Source organism: Hylobates moloch, unplaced genomic scaffold, assembly GCF_009828535.3.
Source record: "Hylobates moloch isolate HMO894 unplaced genomic scaffold, HMol_V3 SCAFFOLD_22, whole genome shotgun sequence".
NCBI lineage: Eukaryota > Metazoa > Chordata > Mammalia > Primates > Hylobatidae > Hylobates > Hylobates moloch.
Genome location: NW_026652297.1, coordinates 27,431,723 through 27,453,921, shown reverse-complemented (window position 1 = coordinate 27,453,921; position 22,199 = coordinate 27,431,723). Strand labels below are relative to the sequence as shown.

At 53.5% G+C, this 22,199-nt stretch overlaps 4 protein-coding genes across 6 annotated transcripts in view; 1 reads left to right on the top strand and 3 right to left on the bottom strand.

Annotated features, from left to right (window-relative positions):
• The window catches only part of BIN3 (bridging integrator 3), a 48,266-nt gene extending 46,987 nt beyond the window's left edge, over positions 1-1,279 (top strand). For both annotated transcript variants that reach the window (XM_032143817.2, XM_032143819.2), the window contains one exon: positions 407-1,279. In XM_032143817.2, the coding sequence (XP_031999708.1) occupies positions 407-553 (147 nt within the window). In that variant the 3' untranslated portion in view covers positions 554-1,279. The remainder of the gene's footprint in view (positions 1-406) is intronic.
• On the bottom strand, positions 461-16,738 carry CCAR2 (cell cycle and apoptosis regulator 2). 2 transcript variants are annotated; one of them, XM_058433312.1, is made up of 21 exons: positions 16,017-16,409; positions 15,612-15,707; positions 15,265-15,356; positions 14,743-14,834; positions 14,417-14,531; positions 14,116-14,245; positions 13,378-13,474; positions 8,828-8,947; positions 7,686-7,908; positions 7,474-7,587; positions 6,976-7,139; positions 6,381-6,552; positions 6,065-6,295; positions 5,730-5,966; positions 4,434-4,578; positions 4,220-4,302; positions 3,504-3,650; positions 3,261-3,372; positions 2,974-3,162; positions 2,634-2,839; positions 461-2,360 (listed from the first exon to the last, which is right to left on the bottom strand). In XM_058433312.1, the coding sequence occupies exons 2-21, from the start codon at positions 15,667-15,669 to the stop codon at positions 2,316-2,318; spliced, it is 2,772 nt and encodes a 923-aa protein (XP_058289295.1). In that variant the 5' UTR covers positions 15,670-15,707; positions 16,017-16,409; the 3' UTR covers positions 461-2,315. The 2 variants fall into 2 exon arrangements, with proteins under 2 accessions (XP_058289295.1, XP_031999700.1); XM_032143809.2 differs by lacking the exon at positions 16,017-16,409 and adding an exon at positions 16,589-16,738 and having other exon boundaries at positions 1,520-2,360.
• A 565-nt stretch (positions 16,739-17,303) lies between these two features.
• CUNH8orf58 (chromosome unknown C8orf58 homolog) lies at positions 17,304-22,026 on the bottom strand. Its single transcript, XM_032143814.2, is given in 8 exon segments — positions 17,304-18,154; positions 18,157-18,242; positions 18,794-18,900; positions 19,120-19,232; positions 19,352-19,460; positions 19,580-19,720; positions 20,075-20,553; positions 21,670-22,026. Coding segments are annotated over 8 exon segments (1,206 nt in total). The 5' UTR covers positions 21,710-22,026; the 3' UTR covers positions 17,304-18,023.
• Positions 20,493-22,199, bottom strand: part of PDLIM2 (PDZ and LIM domain 2) — a 22,853-nt gene continuing 21,146 nt past the window's right edge. The window contains exon 11 of the transcript XR_009211562.1: positions 20,493-20,553. The gene's annotated coding sequence lies outside the window, so the exon portion shown is untranslated. The remainder of the gene's footprint in view (positions 20,554-22,199) is intronic.

The following is a 22,199-nucleotide window of genomic DNA, read 5'->3' as shown; positions in this document are numbered from 1 at the left end:
GGCTTAGGGCTTTGGGAGCCACCAGCCTACGATGCTGTCTTTCTGCCATGGACAAAAGCCTTGGGTTCTCCCCTAGCTTACAAAAAGCAGTAAAACTCCAGTCATGGTGCCCATCATTCCACAGTCACCCTAGGAGGCCCATGCCTTCCTGCACCTGCTGCTGGGGGAACCAGGAGCCTGAAGCAGGGGCGCCTCCACCTCCAGCCACTGAGGCCCTGTTGCTCCCCGGCTCCTTTTGGTTCAGTCTCAGCTAGAGCCCTTCCATGCCCTGCACATCCCCAAAGGCATGCTGCTGCACAGCTCCAGATGGGTAAGGGCAGCGGGTAGCAGAGAAGTGTGAGCCTCTGGCCCTCTGAAGCACACAGTTCCCTGGAGCCAGCATGTGCCAACCCGTCGCCTCCCCCAGGTTGTGTACTACTCGGAAATGCACAAGATCTTTGGAGACCTGTCCCATCAGCTTGACCAGCCAGGCCACTCCGACGAGCAGCGGGAGCGGGAGAACGAGGCCAAACTCAGTGAGCTCCGGGCCCTCTCCATTGTGGCCGATGACTGAATCCCCATCACTCTTGGAGGACTCCTGTGACGTGGTCAGCCGCACTCATCCTTGCCCTTCTCAGGGCTAGCTGCTCCTCTCACAGGCCGGGGACAGAAGTGGCCCTGGTTCACTTGCCGGCCCTTTGCAATGAATGACTCTTCCTGAGCCTGGCACCAGGAGCCCTAGGCAGGCTGCCGTCTCCCCAGTCACAGCCCCAGCAGGTAAGCAGTGTAGACAAACCCTTGGGGCTTTTTTATTTGGAGAACCGTCCAGCATGCATCCTGGCCCATGGCCTGAGCAAGCTGCAGCCCTTCTGAGGCCATGGGCTTTGTTGGCTAAGTTAGGGGTCATAGCCTTGTACGTGTCATGGGCATCAAATCTACCTCCAAAAGACCCATCTTGGGGAGCCCTCTGGCCCCTCGTTGCCTTTTCACTTCAAAACCTCTTTTTTCTGGGAGAGGCCCTGAACCCTGCACAGGAGAGCTGGTCCTCCAGCCCTGGCAGGCCCTCAGCCAGCTTCCCAGCAAGACAAAAGCCACTCTTGTGGCTTTGGGACCCAAGTGGTTGGGGTTCCCGAGGTCACTGAGAACTGGTACCTCGGGAACCCGAACTGTCAGTGGAACTGTCCCACCACACAGGATGTCCCACAAGAGTTCACAGGTCTCAAAGCACGAACAGTGGGTTTGTGTCTCACTGGAGTATTTGGAATTCTATTTTTTCAAGTAAAATTTTCAGTGAAACGTCCACATGGTATTGTGCTGTAACTTAGGCAAGCAGGGGAAACCCCTTCCAGGTCCTGCTACCCTCCGCAGAGCAGCAGCACCCTCCAGCAGGCAGCCCAGCATGCAGGGGTCTGTGTACACCTCCCCGGCCCTGCCCCACCTTCTAGAGCAAACTGCACCGTGGTCCAGCAGAGACGCTGGGCAGGAGGGCATGCAGGCAAGCCTAGGAGAGGAGTAGGAAGAGCTGTGGAGGACACACTCAGTTTGTTTTTGACTTTGGTTTATTTAAAAAACAAGCCAAAAAAAAAAAAAAAACCCCAACTTTATATACAAAGTCAAACTGAAACCACGGATTATGGAAAGAGGCAAGAATTATGGGTAACAGGGGAGAAGGCTGGGCCAGAGCCAATACCACATTCTGAACACAGGAGCCACGGGAAAGAGGTGCTGGTTTCTTCTGGTGAGTCTGGGGTGACTGGAACACAGTGTTCTATTGGCAAACCCAGCCCAACACTGAGCACTTTCTAGCATGAACTCCATTCCCGTGATGGCCAAGGGAGACCCTTCCCCCAGGAGCCTGTGTCCGGAACCTAGCAGAGCCTGTGCCATCCGGGGGAGGGGGCTGCTTAGCCCCAACCAGGCTCCACATCTGTCTCTTCAGTTCAGTTCACTGACATCAGACCTTGTCCCACACTCGAAAAGCCTTTTTCTCCCCTGTCTGTCTTATTCTAAACTGGAAGAGGACAGGAGAAAGTCAGCACAAGACTAAAAGGGCCCCAGGAGAAATACCAAGGTTGAGGGCAAAATGACATTCTAGGGGTGCAAAAGAAAGATGTTGTATTTAGTTGTTAAGTGGAACCAGGGTTCCTCACACATCCATCCCACGTAGCACAGCCCCCAGCCTAATGGCCTGCCGTCCCCTAGAGGCTGAGCATGGGGTCAGCCACCCCTGCCCTGGCTCCCAGGTCTTGCTCCCGCTGCTTTCTGGTACCACAAGGGCTCCAACTTTGCCAGGCGCCACCGCTGCCCTCACAGGATGGCAGTTCTGTGCGAGGCCGTCAGTTGCTAGGTGCCGGCTCCTCCTTCTCCACCCAGCTGTCAGCCTGTTTGAAACAGATGTACCCAGAATCGGGCCTGGCAAGGTGATCTGAGGACTGCGGACTGCCTCCTGCTGGGAAGCTCCCGCTGCACACTGCTGACTGCTCAATTTCCAGAGAACCTGCAACCAGGGGCACACCGCCTGGCAAGCAACGGAAGGAAGAAGCCGGTGCCTGCTGGCCCTCTGGTCACTCCTGACACAGGAGCAAGCGCCCTAGGGGGACTTTTGGAGCTCAGGGAAAGGAGCTGTGCTGCCTCCTGGTCCACCCCCACCTTACCTTTTCTACCACCCGCTGGATCTCCAGCTGCAGGGGGGTCAGGCGCCTGCGGAGCTCCTGCAGCAGCCGCTGGAGCTGGCTCTTCTGTCGCTCCGCCGTCCGGGCGGTCTCCTCGGCCTCCGCCAGCCGGGCTCGCAGCTCCTGCGTCTCTGCCGCCAGCGTCTTATTCGTTACTTCAGTGGCTGAGAAACGGTTATGGCTCTCCTCTGCAAGGTGGAGAAGGAAACAAGGATGGCTGCTCCATCAAGGCCCAGAGCACAGGGCAGGGCCTGAGCCTAAGCAGCGGGTTCCCTACTGGCCTGCACGTGCCCGCATGGTGGCTGCAGCCTCAGGCCCTCACCCAGCTTCAGCTCCAGTGTGTGGATCTTGTTCTCTAGGTAGAGCCGGCCGCTGTCCTGCTGCTCCGCGCGCTGCAGCAGGCTCCCCACATTGATCAGGCTGCCATTGTGGGACACCAAGGCTTTGTGTTCTGTGGGGGCAGCACCTGGCTTCGTGCTTTTCCCAGAAGGGGGCAGCAGGTCCAGGTTTCCTAGAGAGAACCGTGAAAAAGAATTCAGGATGGAGTCTCCGGAGAGGGCAGCCTGCCCTACCCATGCCCCAGGAAGGCTGCAGGGCCCCAGGACATACCAAAGAGCACCTCCTCGGGAAGGCCACCATCCAGGCCCTCCTGGCGGCTATACTGAAGGCTCCGGTACTGGCAGATGTTCTGGGTCACCACCCTGCTGACCAGCTGCTTGGCCTGCAGAAAACACACCCCCAGACACCTGCTGATCAGAAGGCCCAGTCCCCGACCCTGGCCATGGGCGGGAACCTAGAGCAGGAGTTAGTGCAGGCCTGTGCCCATGTGCTGGTGCAGAAGAAAGAAGGTACCTGTTCTGCACTGAGCCGGATCCCAAGGGTAAGGAGGATCCTCTCCAAGTCTCGCCGGTGCAAGTAGCCACACCAGTTGGCATCAAAGAACACAAAAGCAAGCAGACAGTCCAAGGGGAGCACAGCAGAGGGATCCAGCTCCTTGGGCTGCAACGAAAACAAAGATGAGCAGGATTTGCAAATAGTTCCCTCAGTGGCTCTATCGCCCAGGATTCAGCCTGTTCAGAAATCAGTGGCTCGGGCCGCATGCAGTGATGCATGCCTGAAGTCCCAGCTACTGGGGAGGCTAAGGCAGGAGAATCACTTAAACCCAAGAGTTTGAGGCTGCAGTGCACTATGTTCATGCCTGTGAATAACCACTGCTCCAGCCTGGGCAACATAGCGAAACCCCGTCTCTAAAAAAAAACAAAACATCAAGCACTTTGCCTGATGTTCATCACGCCCAAGCCAGCCTTCCTCTCTGGGCCACTTTCACAAAAGCTCCTGTGCTCCTCTCAGGAGAGGATCAAATACCCCTCTCCCATTCACCCCGACAGACACTGAAATGTTCTCCTGGAGCCTATGAACCTGCCCTTCCATGAGCCAAGGACCACACTGTGTGTTGGGTCCATCAAGAAAGGAAGTCACTGGTAAGCATCCTTCTCCCAGGAGTGGGCCAGAGGCCTTGCCAAGCCTCACCACCACTGAGGCCCAGAGAGGTTGAGAAGATGCCTCACCATGTCCTGAAGTGAAGAGAACTCCATCTCTGACTGGTTTGAGGCAACGGACCGGACCTCCGAATCCTCCAGCTTTGCTCCTGCTACAGAACGCCCAAGATAAATGGAGAGCAGGGCCCACCCAACTCCACAGCCCAAAAATGAAAACCAGTTTGGCCACAGGTGGAAAGCTACATCCCAAGCCTGCGAGCTCCCCTCTCACCACTCAACGTACCAAACTCCTCCTCTCCATCATCCCTCAGAAGCAACAGTTCTGGGTCCAGGGCCATCTCACACAGGTCCTCAGAAGCCTCGCCCCGGGGTTTTTCTTCTTCCTCTCCCCCAGAAGAGGGTGGTTTGGGCAAAAGCCCATCCTCCTTCTGCAGAGGCAGATGAAGGTTATAGGGAAAAGGAAGGCAGTTACCATAATTACCAATAGTAATCATGGCTGACACCTCAGTATCAACTATGCCCCAGGCACTGTATGGAGGGCTCTACAGACACTGTCTCATTTCATGTATTTAATTTCATTAAGTGGGATTCAGAGCATGCCAAGGCATCGCCAGACACCTGGGCTTTTTTCCTCAGGAGCTGATCTTGGTCCCAGAAGAAATTACATTCATTTGATAGTATGTAAACAAGCAGCAGCTGGGCATGGTGGCTCACACCTGTAATCCCAGCACTCCTGAGGTCAGGAGTTCAAGACCAGCCAGGCCAACATGGTGAAACCCCACCTCTACAAAAATACAAAAATTAGCCGGGCGTGGTGGTAGGTGCCTGTAATCCCACCTACTGGAGAGGCTGACGCAGGAGAATCGTTTGAACCTGGGAGGCAGAGGTTTTGCAGTGAGCTGAGGTCGCGCCACTGCACTTCAAACTGGGTGACAGAGCAAGACTCCATCTCCAAAAAAAAAAAGCAGACTAGTATTTTAGAAAAGGTTTACAATTTTTTTTTTTTTTTGAGACAGAGTCTCGCTGTCTTGCCCAGGCTAGAGTGCAGTGGCGCGACCTCGACTCATTGCAACCTCTGGCTCCCGGGTTTAAGCGATTCTCCTGCCTCAGCCTCCCGAGTAGCTGAGAGTACAGGCACGCACCACCACACCCGGCTAATTTTTGTATTTTTAGTAGAGACGGTGTTTCACCATATTGGCCAGGCTGGTCTCAAACTCCTGACCTCATGATCTGCCCACCTTGGCCTCCCAAAGTGCTGGTATTACAAGCGTGAGCTACCGCACCCGGCCTACAAAATTTTCTAGTTAACCATCAGGCAATCAAAGCACCCCACTCTGCCAAGCATTCTCAGTGACGGGGGTTTCTGTGCTGTCAGGCTGCTCAGCCATGCTCCCTGCACTCCTCTGCGCCACCTTCCCTTGCACTAAGTGTGCTACTTACTAGCTGTGCGGCCTCAGTCCATGCTGAGCAAGGGAGCAGGGAATGAGCTAGAGCACAGGAAGCGCTCGGAACAGAGCCCGGGGTGAAGATCCGCGGTCACGGTAAGCACTATGACAGCCGGAGGTGACAGGGTACTCACCAGTGGGGGCTCTGACTCGGTAGCCGGGCCCTCATTCTGTGCCTCATCCTTGGGCTCCTTGACCACCTCCTCTTTGATGGCTTCTTCCTCCTTGGTGGCTTCCTCCTTGGCCACCTCCTCCTTCTCAGGTTCAGGTGGGGACACGACCTTTTCAGGAAGGCTCAGCAGCATCTTATAAACCCTATAGCCAAAATCCCTCTGGAGCATCTCCAGAAACAGCTCGGCCAGCACCATCACCTGATGGGGAGGTGGGAGGGTCCATGAGCATCAGGAAGAAAGACTGCTTCAGGCCCACAGATCCCAGCCCACAGCCTCCCCAAGACTCTGACACCTGCCTCAAAAGAGATCCTTTCTTTTGGCCTCCGATCCTCCACAATCCCATGGAGGGACAGGTTTACACAGCCAGGGCGTGCGATGACAGCAGGTTCTAGGGGGGGTGGAGGGGCCTCTGGGAGATCAGTGTCCGTTTCCTGCTGTGTGGTGGCCTCTGGAGTTTCTGCGTTCCGTCTAGGGGTGTCTGCTGCTTGCTCCAAGGCGTCAGGTGCCTGTTCAGCAGGCTCCGTTTCCTGTGACAATAGCCGAGATGAGACCCTCTGGGTCCCGGGATTAGGCCACCTATATCCCCCGCTGCTGGCTAAAGCACACCCTTACCCCTGGTGCCTCCTGGGTTGGGGGAGCTGCCTCTGCAGCTTTCTGCTGGCACAGGGCCTCCCACTCCTCCAGAGTAGGCATGATGGTCCAGACGTCCGGCAGGTACACCACCACTGTCTGGAGCCGCCGGGGGGGTCCCAGCTGCAGGTACTGAAACTCAGCAAAGCGCCACCTGCACATGGCAAAAGGAGGTACTAACTTCCTTAGTGACAACTCCATGCAGACACCACGTTCGCAGGCAAGGGCTTCAGTTTCCAGTCAGCATTCAATGAGCACACACTGCGAGCCTAGCTTTGAAAACACAACAGGAAAGCTACAGACCAAGTCCTCAAGAAATGATCAGTCAGTGGGGAGGTCGCAATCACACAAGCACCCTACAAGGTGCAAGGACAACTCCAGGGAGTCTCAAGTGCAGCCTGTGGGCTCAACCAGCTTTTGGCACACACCCCACCCTACCCTGAGGCAGCAGAGAGGGCAGGGATGGGACTTGGGGGCAGAGAGCTAACCGGCAGAAAGGGGCAGGGACCGGGCCTCCCCAACAAAACCTCCCCAACCTGGTGCGTTGGTACAGCTGAGGCTCAGGAAGCCCACTCACCACTTGGTACAGCCGCTCAAGTCAATGCCGGTCTGGGCCTGCGCACAGCGGATGGCGGTACGCACCAGCACCTGCGGGTCAGCCTGGGGATCGAGGCCATCCAGGGAAGGAGACCATTCACCCCCAACCAGTACTGCCTCCTCTTCTTTCCTGCCCAGCAAAAACTGCAAAAAGAGATCAGGGATACAGAACAAAAAACTACATTACCTGGGTCTCCCACTGCAGGGCAAGGCTGCCACCCATCAGGATGAAGGCAGCAGGAAGTGGGGAAGTCCACCACACAGTGAGGTCTCTATCTGTGAACATGAACCAGCCACCTAGCTCTCTCTGACTAGTCAGAACAGCTCTGAGCTGCACCTTCCTCCTGGGTGAAATGAGGGGCATTTGGCTCCGAGATGCCTTGTTTTATGCATTCAGGGACAGGAGCCGAGCACTCAAGACGTGACAGGTTCTGGACATTACCAGTGAATGCATCTCCTCCTGCTCTCCAGCTCTTACCTTAATCTGCTTCAGAGGATGCTCTGGTGTCTCCCTTGGCTCAGCCATGTCATCCACAAAGAGCATGCAACAACGATACAATTCCTCCAACCCCGGGGAAGAGAGCAGCAGTACCTGTGCAGGAGGAGACACTCAGAGCTGCCTTCAGCCTCCAGAAATCAGATAGAGCTGCCTCCAGAAATCAGATAAGTGACAGACGCCTGTCAGCTTACCTTGGAACTATAAGTGGGGTCACCGTCTGCAGGGATGGGCTCAGCACCAGCGTCTGGAGCTGCCTCCTTTTCAGAAGAGACCTGGATCCGGCTCGGATGATGGAGGGAAAAGGGTTGGCTCAGAGGGAAGGCTGACAGCCAACTCAGATGCACGGACAGAAAATCTGAGGGGACCAGGAGGCTGCGGTAACGGCGCTGGAGTTCTAGGAAGTCACAGATGGGGCTACAGGAAGACAGCAAGGGAATCCAGACTGAGCAAAGACTAAAACATTAGAAATGAAACCATCAAAGATTTGAAAAAATGGGCGAATTTTTTTTTAGTCTGAGAACTTTTGAAGTAAGGCACCTCTCAAGGAAGCTAGATCAGATCTGACCACTTAATTTACAACCTCTAGATGGCAAAAGTCAAACTGGGAAAGGAAAAAAGAAAACACTTACAATACATGACAGAGAAATGTGTCATTGCCTTAATATAAAGGAACTCACAAATCAGTAACAAAAACTTCAAAAGCCTAAAAACAGAAAATTGACATCAATAGGTTCTTAAGAGAAATATGTAAGAATTAAAAGCCAGGAAAATATGCTCAATCTCACTTACAATTAAAGAAATGCAAATCACATTATCACGTGTCACCACCTAGACAAAGACGAAAAAGTCGGCTAACAGTGTTGGCAAAGGCGTGGGGAAATAAGGACTCCACACCCCACTGGTTAGAGCAGAATGGGCACAGCCTCTTCGGGAGAACTGGCAATAGCTATGGAAGCTTAAAGTAAAGCCTTTGAGCCAGATGCTCCATTTCTAGGAATTGATCTCAACAAACACACAGGTGTAGGTAGAAGGATGTTCATTCTAAGAAAATTTAGGATAGAGTGCAAATGGAGAACTGGTTAAATAAACCATTTTCATCCATTCAATGAATACTGTGTAGTTGCTTTAAAAAAACAGCAAAATAAACTGGATCTAATAAATGTTCATATGAAATAAAATCTAAAGTACATTCAATGAAAAGGCAAACCAGCAAACAGTATGTACAACACGTTTTGTAAGAAAAGGCTGTAAGAACACACACGTGCACTTGCATAGACCCCATCTCATTTACATAAACTATTACCAGCAGCCAAGTCTCAGCCTCGCCACTCACCTGTCCACAGTGTAGGGAGTGAGGTGGACCCGGTAAGGAGGCAGGTCATGCCTTGGCTTCTTAGCACCCCAGGGCTCTCCACCAGCCCGCTGTTTGCGCTTCTTGGAGTCATAGTCATCGCTAGAGGTTGACCCATCACCAACAGTAAGAAACCACATTGTTATATGTATTCGATACATACTGAACTAAAAGAACTGGAAACAATCGAAATCCCTCATATTCAATAAATGGAAAAAGAAGCCATGCTAACAGCCATATGACAGAATGTTACAAAGATATTAAAATGGATATTTACACTCTTTTAATAAACATTCCTGTTAAGCAAAAAGCACACTCTGCAACATTGTATACACAGTAGGCCTCAGCTACTGCAAAAACAACTTTAGAAGACTGAAAGGAAATAAAATACTAATGGTGGAAGCCTCTGGAAAGCTTACGAATAACTTTCTGTTTTTCTGCACTTCATTAATTATAGTTAACATGATCTTTTTGAAATGAGAAAAAAACTGATTTTTCTTTTAAAAATAAGAGGCACATATATGGATCCATGCTATGCGTTCTATAAAGTAAATTTTATTAGAAGAGACAGTTACAAGGCCGGGCGCAGTGGCTCACGCCTATAATCCCAGCACTTAGGCCGAAGTGGGGGGATCACTTGAGATCGGGAGTTTGAGACCAGCCTGGCCAACATGGTGAAACCCCGTCTCTACTAAAAATACAAAAAAGTAGCCAGGTGTGGTTGCACACGTCTGTAACCCCAGCTACTCGGGAGGCTGAGGTAGGAGAATCACTTGAACCCGGGAGGCGGAGGTGGCAGTGAGCCGAGATCGCACCATTGCACTCCAGCCTGGGCGACAGAGCGAGACTCTGTCTCACCAAAAAAAAAAAAAAAAAAAAGAGACAGTTACAAATCCTTAATAATACACATTAAAGTCATAAAAACACTCAAGCCATTTGCTCCAATAATTACACTCTTGAAAATTTGTCCCAAGAAAGTTAATTCCAAAGAAGAAGAAAGGCTACACAGTGTGGAAAAATATGAAGCAGCATAAACTGAGCGTAAAAAACCAAATACATACTCAGCAATACCCAAATGTTCATAGTAAATAAAAACAATCCCACAGCCATTAAAACACTCAGGATTATGCTGCAATATGGAAAACTGTTTATACATACACAAAAATAATTTGAACTCTAAGTATGCACATGTATAGATAAAAACACAGGAGAAAAGAGTGGCAAGAGATTTTCCTTTTCAAAATTATTTTCTAAAATTCTTTAATACCTACCTGTTAATAAGTTACCTTTAAAGAGAAAGAAGGTAGAAACCATACATATTTTTACATACATACACACACACACACACACACACACACACACACACTTTTTTTTTTTTTGCGACAGAGTCTTGCTGTGTTGCCCAGGCCAGGAGTGCACTGGCGTGATCTCGGCTCACTGCAACTTCTGCCTCCCGGGTTCAAGCAATTCTCCTGCCTCAGCCTCCCAAGTAGCTGGGATTACAGGTACCCACCACCATGCCCAGCTAATTTTTGTGTTTTTAGTAGAGTCGGGGTTTCACTATCTTGGCCAGGCTGGTTTTGAACTCCTGACCTCAAGTGATCTGCCCACCTCAGCCTCCCAAAGTACCAGGATTACAGGCATGAGCCACCGTGCCCAGCCTATGTATTTATATTAATTTTATATAATAGCATGTACTGCTTTACACATTTTTATAATGTTACTACAGTATTACACTGTAAGTGCAACAGATATGGGTACAATAAATAAAAATAGTTAAGAAGAAAAAACCTTTAGACCATTCATTATAAAGTGCCAGACTGATAAGGGGAAAACCCCCCATGTCACATGAGAGAAATAAAATCCACTGTTGCTTCTCTGTGCCTGGGTAACTGAGTTGACTGTATTCACCAGAAGGTTTTTGTTCTGCCTTTTAGACCTGCCTGGGTGATTTCCCTATTCACACCCCAGTGACTAAGCTGAACAGATTTATCATGACTCCTGTTCTTTTCTGTCGGCCTTGGTCACTTCCATGTGCATGAGCATCTCCATCCAAAAGTGGCCTTCTTCCCTAGCCCCGATGGGATGTCAGTAGCCCATATTTCTAATAGAAGACCCATGCCAAAGCCACTTTGACAACTCTCCAGCTCACAGTAATGCTGTCGGCCTCTAGCTAAACTGTTATGATCCACTCAACGCTGTACACTGTGTGGCCACTTTCCTCCGCTTCCTGTACATTGTCAGGAGGTCATAAGGCAGCACCAGGGGCTGACCTCTCAGGACCCACAGCAGCAGAGCCCAGCTGGGTACACCTGTCTAAAAACCACAGCTCAGCAGTAGCTGCTCAATGGAGACATTGTTCTCTGCATCCCAAAGCCAGGAATTCAAAATAAAGCTTGGCTTCCGTGCAAAACATTAATGTGGCTGAGTCCTTCATAAATTAAAAGTTGAGAAACTAAATAAATAAATAAAAGTTGCTGCCCCAGAATGACCTACTTCCTACTACCCCTGGCCCCACTCTGCACATTCTCTCTACTAACCAACGGTAATATAATATCTCCCTCCCAGTGGTAGTATAGGTTGAGTATCCCTTATCTGAAATGCTTGGGACCAGAAGCGTCCTGGGTTTGGAATTTTTTTCAGATTTTGCAATATTTGCATTATACCTTCTGGCTGAGCATCCCAAATCCAAAAATCCAAATCTGAAATGCTCAATAAACATTTCCCTTGAGCACCATGTGTCGGCACTCAAAAAGTTCTGGATTTGAGAGTATTTTGGTTTTTAGGATTTAGGATGCTCAGCCTGTACGTCCTTTCTGTAGAAGCTGTGATGCTGAAGCATAATGGCCAAAGTAATACAACAGACTTTGCATGAGCCTCAGCACATCCAGGACAATCAAATGCAACTGACTAGAGAAAGCCTGAAATTAACCCTAAAGCAGAAAGTCCACAGCAGTCACAGAGCTTCACCCAGGCTACACTGTCTCAGAAAGCACCTGCTGTGATTTTGTAATGAAGCCTTTAATAAACTCACACAACGTGAAAGGTAGAAGGTCCCTGGAAACTGAGGACCAGGAAGATGCACAGGACAAGACGCTGTCGGCCTCTAGCTAAACTGTTATGATCCACTCAACGCTGTACAGGAGACATTGTTCTCTGCATCCCAAAGCCAGGAATTCAAAATAAAGCCCCAGCGCTTTGGGAGGCTGAAGTGGGAGGATCACTTGAGCCTAGGAGTTTGAGACCAGCCTGGGCAACATGGTAAAACCCTTTCTCTGCCCCCAACAAAAATAAATAAATATTTACTTACTTTTTGTAGAGACAGGCTCCCAAAGCACTGAGATTTACAGGCATGAGCCACCACACCCAGCCTTACAAAAAACGTTTTAAAAAATTACTCAAGCATGGTGGTGCACACCTGCAGTCCCAGCTACTCCCAAGGCCGAGGCAGAAGGATGGCTTGTGCCAGGGAGATCAAGGCTGCAATGAGCCGTGATCACACCACCACACTCCAGCCTGGGTGACAGAGCAAGCCCTTGTCTCAAAAAAAAAAAAAAAAAAAAAAAAAACGGGTTAAGAGTTACATGAGATTTCCCATTTGTCAAAATTGTCAAGATGTGTGCATTTCAATCTAAGTTCCACATTAAAATTTTTTACCTTAACAAAATCAAGTGGAAGCACTGAGTAGATGGAGGTAGAGATGAAAAAGAACGGTAGCTGATACTTGAAGAAGCTGGGTAATGGGTATAATAAGGTTCCTCATACCTTTCTGTTTACCTTGCATATAGTGAAATTCTCCATTATAACAAGTTTAAAATGAACACAGAACTAGAACGAGTCTTAAACCAGTCTAGAGCTTAACTTTTAGAGGTACAAGCAAAACACTCAGGGAGAGTGAGACTGAGGAAGGAACATGTGAACTGGAGAGAAGATGGGACAGCATGCTCCTGGTGGTCCCCAATACTACAGATGAGATAGGATCACCAGGACACCCTAAAGGCCCAAATCAGCCATGCTTGCTCCATACATGGCTGAGAAAGCTGCCTGTGTGTCCAAGGCACAGAGGCCTGAACTCCCAGGCAGAGTGCAATATACACCTTCTAACAGCATACTTATGAGTACGGGGTCTATAAAGAAACGTTTTAAACAACTAGAACAGATACGGCAGTGTTAGTTTTGACATGTTACTATTGAGAGTTTCCATTCCTGTCATCTCAACTTAGGGACTAGAAACAAAGAGTATTTAAGAAGTATCTCAACATGACATTTTGAAAGATGAACTGTATCAACTCCCTGCTTACTTAACCACTGTATAAAATTCCAGTATTTTTATATACATTCCAGTGTGTCTACATACTTCAGAGAAAAGGGACTAGCATCTAGCTGCAGGCAGAGAATGTTAGTGGTAAGCACAGCCACCTTCCAAGCAGTTGACCTGGGTTCACTTCCTGGCCAACACAAAAAAATAATAATAAAATAAAGAGAATGTTAGTGTCAACAAGTGGCCAAAAAAAGGGACATCATCCTCTTACCTTCGGCCCTGATCCAACCGTCCATGAGGACCCCGGGCAGGAAATCTGTTCAGGTGGCTCAGGTGAAGTGTGTGGGATGTTTGGAAGAGACTCAGAGCTGCAGAAAGGAAATGACTGGTGACTCAAAAACCCTAAAAACCAGCCAGGCGCGGTAGCTCACACCTGTAATCCCAGCACTTTGAGAGGACAATGCGGATGGATCACTTGAGGTCAGGAGTTCAAGACTAGCCTGGCAAACATGGTGAAACCCCATCTCTACTAAAAATACAAAAAACTAGCCGGGCGTGGTGGTGGGTGCCTGTAGTCCCAGCTACTCAGGAGGCTGAGGCAGGAGAATGGTGTGAACCCGGGAGGCGGAACTTGCAGTGAGCCGAGATCACGCCACTGCACTCCAGCCTGGGTGACAGAGCGAGACTCTGTCTCAAAAAAAAAATTAGCCGGGCATGGTGGCGGGCGCCTGTAATCCCAGCTATGGGGGAAGCTGAGGCAGGAGAATTGCTTGAACCCAGGAGGCAGAGGTTGCAATGAGCCGAGATGGTGTCATTGCACTCCAGCCTGGGCAACAGAGCGAGACTCCATCAAAAAAAAAAAAAAAACCCTAAACACCTATCCAGATTGCTCACCTTTCTTCCAGTACACAGAAGTACCCACCTCTATGCTAAGAGCAACAACCTGAAAGTCCATTGATCCAGACTACCCCATAAAGCCACACCCAACAATAGTGCCACTCGTACTCACGCTTCTGAGGAAACAGTGGGGGAATCCGGTGAGGCTGGAAGATCAACTGAGGCTGAGCTCCCAGGATCCCTTGCTTCTGGCCCAGGGCTGCTACATGCAGAAGGGGAGGTGCTGGGGACTTCAGTAGGGGCTGCAGAACAGGAGCCAGGAAATTCAGGGGACCCCACGGTTGAGGCACTCACTACCTTGGAAAGATGCAGTCCCACCCCCCTAACAAAAGTCAGGGTTTTGCCCTGCTGTCAGGGCACAGGGGCTTCCATCCCTCCCCTTTCCAATGCACATGCTAAGGAGAGATGAATACCTGGTTGGAGAGCGTTTGCACCTTGACAGCATTCCAGGGCACTGCCTGGCCTGGGTTGTATGCAGCCTTCACCAGCACCTTCTCACCCAGCTGGGGCAGACGGCCCTTCACCACACTGCCAGCACACAAGCCAGGAGGCCCCATCAGGAGAGGGACCCTGGCCAGGCCACCCTGACTGCCCCTATGAGGCCTTTCCCATCAAGATTTCCCACACCTTGCACAAAAACAGCAAAGCAATGGCTCTGAGGGGGGTGGGGGCAATACCAGCATGGTGACAGAACTGAATCCAATAAGCATTTCCGGTAGGGGACCAACCTCAAGCCTACCTTAGCTGAAAAAAGACCTCTTCATCCACAACCCCAAAGTAGTCATGCAAGCTGGTAACAATACCAGTGAAGACCCGCTGTTTCTCCCCACCCTGTAAGAGAAGGAGACAGCTGAAAAGTAAAAGGGAGGAAACCGGACAAAATCGCACTCTGCCATGAAGGTCTCATCTCAACCCACGCCCCGGCTCAGCGTACTGCATCAAGAGTTCACACAGAGTGAAGTACAGGTGTGGTGGGCATACTCCATCATTAGGGGTTGGGGCATGTTTGAACTGGTTCTTGACCCACAAGCTTCTTCTAGGATTTCCAGTTCATTAATTCCAAGACGTACGCTAAAGATTTCCCTGGAGCGAGAAATGAAGATGCTCCAGTATGAAGGCTATCTGGGCAACCCCATACTAGCTCACTACCAGGAGAGGGATCAGGAATGATAAACACTATTATGTCAGAGAAGAAGAGTACCAGGCCTCCATGCATTCAGTCCCAAGGGCTGAAACTTACTACAAGGGATGCCCAACCTACCTGAAGGTGCCTGGCATTCTGGGACAGTTCTGTGGCCACAGGAGGAGTGAGCAAACCAGGAGGAGGGCCCAGAAGAGATGTTGAAGCTGTGCCTATGGGGAAAGAGAAGCAATCTCCAGGAACCGCCCCTACCACCTTAAGCACTAGAGTCAACCAAAGGATGTGGTAAATCCAAAGGCTACAGCTCCAGCCAGCTCCTCCACAGGGCTTCACTGGCAACCACTGTGGGCATCTCCTGTTTTCCAGAGGAACATCAGCAGCAAATTGCTCTCCACCAGGGAAACCCCAAACTAACTCCAGAGCACATACTTCCCAGGATGAGGCCAGGTAGGGAGAAAAGTGATCACCTGAGAAGTTGCGTCCCCCTGGAAGCGGGTTGATCCGCTGGCGCTTAAACTGGGACATTGGAAACGCTGTCCTCTTTCAGAGTCGTGGGGAAAAGCCTTCAATCCAAAAAGAAAGAAATTAACAGCTAATAGGGGAAATTTCCATCTATACACGGAAAAGTAGAGAATCTTAATTAAGGATATTTAGGAAAACGGAGAGGTGGGTAATAAGAATGAATGAAGGCAATGGATGGAGAGAATATAGAGAAGTAAGAAATGAAACAAGAAATTACAGTTTGCCCTCACAATAACCTAGTGGTGGATGATATTGTCATGCTGTCTTACAGACAAGGAAACTGATGCTCAGAGAGATCAAGAGACTTGCCCGGGGCCACATAACCAGGTAGTGACAAAACTGGTACTCACACCCAGGCCTCCCAACAACTTAGCGCTCCTCTCACTATGCCACGCCACCCCCAGAGTAGTTGGCGGGGTGAGGGGCTCGAGAGAGCCCCGATGACATTCCTGCATTCAAAAACATCCGCCAAAACCCTCCACGCAGGGCCCGGAAAAATGGAGGAGGCCGGTGCCGGCGAGGAGATGGTGTGGGCCCTCTCCCCGGAAGCCCGACCCGTTGTTTCCTCGACCGGCTGGTGGGAAGGCAGCTCCCTGGCCGACAGAACGCGAAACCGGCTGCGCGCCACCCTCCTGCTCCCACGCTCCCGGGCCCTCTGCTCCGGCCTCAGCAGCCGCCAGCGTCGGGTCTCCCGGCAGAGCCGCGACGAGGCCACCGAGGGAGGACTGAGGCGCGCGGTTTCTCCTCCTCCCGCCCCCAAGGCCGAGGCCGTTGCCAGGGAGACGGGACTTGCAGTCCAAAGAGGGGCTCGGCCCCTTCCGCGCCCCACGCATCTTCGCCGCCCGGCCCTCGCAGCCCCTCGGCCAGCGGAGGGGCAGAGGGGCGAAGGGGCAGAGGGGCGAAGGGGGGCCCTCCAACCCACCTGCGGGCCAGGGCAGCGACACCGGGGGGACAAAGACACCCGGAACCACCACAGCCGCTGCTGCCGCCGCCACCGGAAGCGTCTCTCCGGAAGCGCGACCACTGGTCGGAAGCTGCCACTCTCCCGGATATGGTCCCTCCCTCGTCTCCGCCGACCTCTCCCTTCCCCCACGCCGGCCTGCCATCCCGCGGCAACTGGGGAGAGGAAGTGCGCCTTCCCGGATCGGATGCGCGTCAGGAAGTCGCGCCTCGGTAGTGTCCTCGCTAAAGAATCCCATCAGAAAAGAAGGCTTCGGATCATTGGTTCCGAGTTCAAAGAAAGCGGGAGCCAGGCCCCCCAAACACAAGGGACCCCCCCCCCGACTGCCTACCACACCTGCCTCCCTCTGGCAGTCGAGACTGCAACAGATAAGGAAACCAGCCCCTCCTGACTGGAGGAGAAGGATGCCTATCAGTGGCCATTTCTAAGAGACATTCGTTTGTCTGACTCAAGCCAGTGACCCCCATGCCTAGTCAGTCAGGAATCAGTGCCCTAATTCTCAAATACGAAATCTAAAAGGCCTCAATGAAATGACCCGCTCAAAATTTTGCCAGGAGACTGGCCATTTTAGTCCCCATTAGCAATCCCAGCACCCCCTTATCCTCCGACCTCCCCATCATCCCTCCAGCCTTACTTTCCCCTTTCCTATTCACTTGACGTTTACAAAGCACTTTGAGGCAGTTTAATCTCACTTTATCCTCATAACAAGTCTGTGAGGTAGGTAGGGCAGGCGTCATTATTCCCAGCAGGAAGCTGTGGCTCAGAAAGGTTGACTTAGGGTCTAAAAACTAGTACAGGCATCTGGTTTGAGTTAGGACCTGTAAACGCTAGTACAGAGCAGAGAAGCTGAGCACTGGCTTTGAAAGTTATTCAGTTCCCAGGTTGTCCCTGATCTTCCTCATTCCTGGTGCAGTTTTCAGGAGTCTGGGGCAAGATTCCATGCAGAGACAGCCAAAGCCACACCGTTCTCTGTCCCAGGGCTGCCAGCATGGCTCTGAGGAGGAAAGCTCAGTCACTGCCCACTGGGGAATAAAGGTCAGTTCCATCCTTCTGCAGTGACCTCCCCCAGAATATCAACCCTTTGGATGCATTATTTCAGAAGAGATGGTTGGATCCAGCCAGCTTGCAACACTGACAGTCACACAGAGATATGCATACCATTGCGCATAAATACACATCTGCAACATGCTGGGCCCAGACAGGTCACCGTGCCAAAAACACTCCACGGACACCTGATAATGAGTGAGTTCACATTGTGGAAGCCCAGGGATTTCTGGTGAGGAGGAAGAGCCCTGGAGCTGCCGCATCTTGGGGACCTCTCAACAAACCAGGGCTCCTGACCAGACTGCTTAGAGGAGAAAGATTCAGCCCTCAACTCAAGAGAGGAGGGCAGGCATCAGCAGCTTTTCCTGGCAATGTGGAGAAGCAGCAAGCGGGCAAAGGGCGAGGAAGACTTCACAGCAAGTCCCCTCCACCCAGGGTCACCAGGTGCACCGAGAGGTCTCAGCCTACAGAAAGGCTTTTTGCTCGTTGCTTCTTAATCACTAATGATGGCATAAAGGTCTTCCGGTGGGGGCGGCACTGAGGCCTTTCAGGGAGGTCCCTGGACTCGATCCTGTGGAACGAAAAGAAGACATTAGGCTAGAAGGAAGAAATAAAACTAATAATGGCCCTAGAGTTGACAGAACATGATTTATCTACTGGTGGGTAGCCAGGTGGGGATGTGGCCTGGGGCGGTTAAATGACTTGGTATTTCTTCCTCCTGGAGAACTATTCAGTATAAGCCCCGAGGCACGATGGCCTTCACCCACTGTGAAATCCTTTGTGCTCCACCTTGCTCTCCCCACAAACCTGGAAGGTGGCCTAAATGTCAGCATTGAGGGTGAGGGGCTGCTGAGCTAGGATAGGCAGATTTCCCACATTCTGGTCCTAGCTGTCACTGACTCACCGTGCGGCTTTGGAAAAGCAACTACCCCCAACCCCACCCAGAACCCAGCCTCCTTACCTGTAAATGGGGTGTTTTAACTACTGTTTCTTCTGGCAGCCCCTCCCAGACTGTATCTCAAGTTTTGCGGGGACAATAATGACAACTGGCATGACAATCTCAGCATCCTGGCTCATCGGTCTCTTCTCCGTGCCCTAACCTGGGCTGGGCACGGGGCTCACCTGGGGTCAGAGCCAGCAGGAGGGGCAGGGGGCTCAGGGTGGTGGTGGCTTCTCCGGCAGATCCGGTTGAGCAGGACCTTGACCTTGTCCCAGTGGGAGATATCCCGCTGAGCAGAGGATGAGGGGTCACCCAGAGCCCTCCCCACACTCAGACCCACGACCAAGCTCCCAGAGACAGCTGTCAACACAGCCAGGATGAGTCGCCTGCTCCAAACAGGAATCAATCCTGTCATTTCCGCAGAGTTGCCCCCAGGGTGCCCATGCATCCCCACCTCCCCTCCCCCCACCCCAGCCCACCACCTGCCCCACATACACCCATCCCCTACCTTGTGTCCTTGGGAGGATGGCAAGTGGTATGTTGGCTCCACTGGGGTTTCTGGCAGCCTGGGAAGGTTGGCACTGGGCACCTCCACCTTTGGGAGTGAAGCAGCCTTTGCCCCTTCAGAAAGACAGTCAGGTTGGCCAGGGCCAGAAGACACCACATCAAGGTTTGGCTCAGAGGACCTGCTGGTGGGACCCCAGGCAGGCAGGACAAAGGGAGACACGATGGCCCCTCACCTGTCTGCTCTGTCTGGCTTAGCAGCTCCCATGGCCGCTGCCCCCCATTGCCTGGGGCTTGTAAGTGGGATGGTAAAGGGGCTCGGGTCGACTCCTCCTCGCTGGGATCCTATGCACAGGAGAGACAGGTGATCAGGGCCTGGCTAGAGGGCTGAGGCTGTTCTGAGGGCAGCCATGGTTCCCAGGGTCCCATCTGTCCTCTCCCTCCCCCACTCGAATCTCACTCACCCCTGGGGGCCTCTGGATCCGCAACTGCAGGTAGAGCTGCTGGAGCCTTGCCATCTGCTCCAGCACCAGGCACAGGTGTTCCAGATAGCGAAGACCCTGCCCGGGGAGGCAGGCCCAGGCTCCAGGCCGCAGGCCCCCCACCTGTGGGATATTGTGAGATAGGGGAGATTTCAGCCAGTAGGGCTCCTGCCCTACCCCAAGCAGCCAGGCTGGGCTTAGCCAGCAGATGGGAGCAGAGTGGGCCCCGAGGAGGAACACATGCAGCCGGCTTCCCCACCGCCCAGCGGGGCATGGTGCCAGGCAGGGCCCCCGTAGCTGCCCAGCTCCTCTGTGGAGGTGGCCGCGCACAAATGGAAGTGAGGTGCAGCAAGAACTTATGACACAACCCATCAATTAGGGGCAGGGAGTGCCCCAACCCGAGAGAGCTCCAGGGAGAACCAGAGGAACTAGGCTGTCCATTCCACTCTTAAACCCAGCCTGAGAATGAGCACTCACCGCCTCTTCTTCCAGGCCTGCCTCTAGGTCTGTGTCTGCCTCCATGGACTCCTGTTCTCCTGCTCCAAAAAGGGGCACTTCATGCTCAGGCTTGCTTGCCGGCCGCTGGGAGTGGTGTTGTCCTGACAAGCTGGCGGGAGCTGTTGGGAGCCGGAGGGACCGCTCCAGCACCTGCCCCAGCTTCTGGCTGGCCAGGAGCCGGCCCACCTGGCCCGGGGGCTCAGGACTCCCTGAGGATTCAAAGTCCAGGGAGTCCTGAGAAAGGCCCGGTAAGGCGGCCAGGGGGCTGTCCCCAACTGCCATCTCCACTCCTGAGTCCCGGGAGGACAGTTTGAGAAACAGTGCCTCCCTGCTGACACCTCTGAGCTTGTCACCTCTCTCCCAGGATGAGCTCCCGTGGGCAGCGTCGGGGATCCGTCTGTAGGTGCTGGTGACTCCAGGCACTATGCAGCCCCGTGCCAGGCCCTCGCCAGCCCCATCTGCACGGAGAGTCAGTGTCAGGCTGGGCAGGCCACCCCCAACACACGCAGCATTCCTGATGGCTGGCAGCACTGCCCCAGGGAGGAGTGTCCTGGAGCAGTGAGGAAGGGCGGGCACTGGTCAGCCACGGGCAGCCCGGATATGGCCCCAGCTGTCTGGGAGATGTGTGGATGGGATTCCCTTCACAACAGTTGTTAGCGACAGGGAACCCGTGCTCTGAGCTGTGTGGTAGGCAAAGCCTTGGCAGGCCACGTCCATCAATCCCTTAGATGTCCTGCGCCTGCGCTTTCCACCTAGGATCAGCCCACGATCTCCCGAGTCAGAAGTGGGGAGCCACAGGCTCTTCTGCTGCTCCCCAAGCGGGAGTAGGACAGTATCTAGCTTCAGGGAGAGGGGAGAGGGTACAGACAGGAAAGCCTGGGATCCAACCTGCTCTCCGGGAGCCCCTGCGGCATCAGGATGCCAGGTGAAGTCTCTCCTGCAGCTCACGGGGCGAGTGATAAAAATCACCGCTATAACCGATTTGGGCTTTTGTTGTAAGTGAGCAATAGTGAAGATTTTATGAAAAGTTTAAAATGAAAGAACTGAAGTGAAAGAAAGGGACGAAGGGGCAGCATTAGCACCCCCTCACTGTCACCTCCGCCAGGTCCTCTCGCTACAGGGCGTCCTGGCGGAATGAACGGTACGGGAAACAGGCTAGGGGGGCGGGGACGAGCTGCGGGGCACGCGGGAGCCGGATGCCAACCCAGGCCCCTCTGGGCAAGGAAGTGGGCCAGGAGGTCACTGGGTGGGAGAGGGGTCCGCAGCCACGGAAGGGGCTGGGGTGCGGGCGGATCCCCACATCCTCAGACGGAGCGGGAAGGCGAGGGAAGCGTAGCCGGAGGAAGTGGGGCGGAGGCAGTGGCTGGTTTAACGCCTGAGCCCAGAGGGGCTCCAGCCTGCATGGCGTCCCCTGATGACCGCCCCTCCAGGGAGGCGGCAGGGGAGGCGCAGCGGGGAGGGGGCCGCCCGCGGGGTGCGCGGGGCTGGGCAAGGAGCTGAGGCTGCCCCGCTTGGGGGCGGGAAGCGGCTCCGGGGCGGGTGGGGCCCGGCCAGCCTGGGGGTGGGCGACTCACCCCGGCCGTCCACGGCGAAGGCGCGCCGCCGGCCCATCATGGCCCGCTCCCGGCCCCGGCCGCTGCAGCCGCCCGAGGATCCCGGCCCGAGTCCCCGCGGAGCTCGGGCAGCTCAGGGCGCGCGTCCCGACCCAGCTGGGCGCGGCCCCCGGACACTCCCAGCGGGGCCGGGGGGCGGAGGGCGGGGCGGAGGGGGGCGTGGCCTAGGGGGAGGGGAGAGGAAGGAGAGGAAGAGCGAGACGAGGAAGGGAGGGGCGAGGAGAGAGGGGAGGAGCGAGGAGAGGGGAGGGGCGAGGCAAGGGAGGGGAGCGGCGAGACGAGGAGAGGGGCGGGGCAAGACGAGGGATGGGAGGGACGAGGCGAGGGAGGGGAGGGGAGAGGAAGGGGCGAGGAGGGGGGAGGGGAGGGGCGAGGAGGGGGAGGCGCGAGGCGAGGGGGAGGCGCGAGGCGAGGGGGAGGGGCGAGGCGGGGGCGAGGCGAGAAGGGCGGGGCAAGACGAGGGAGGGGAGAGGAGAGGGAGGGTAGGGGCG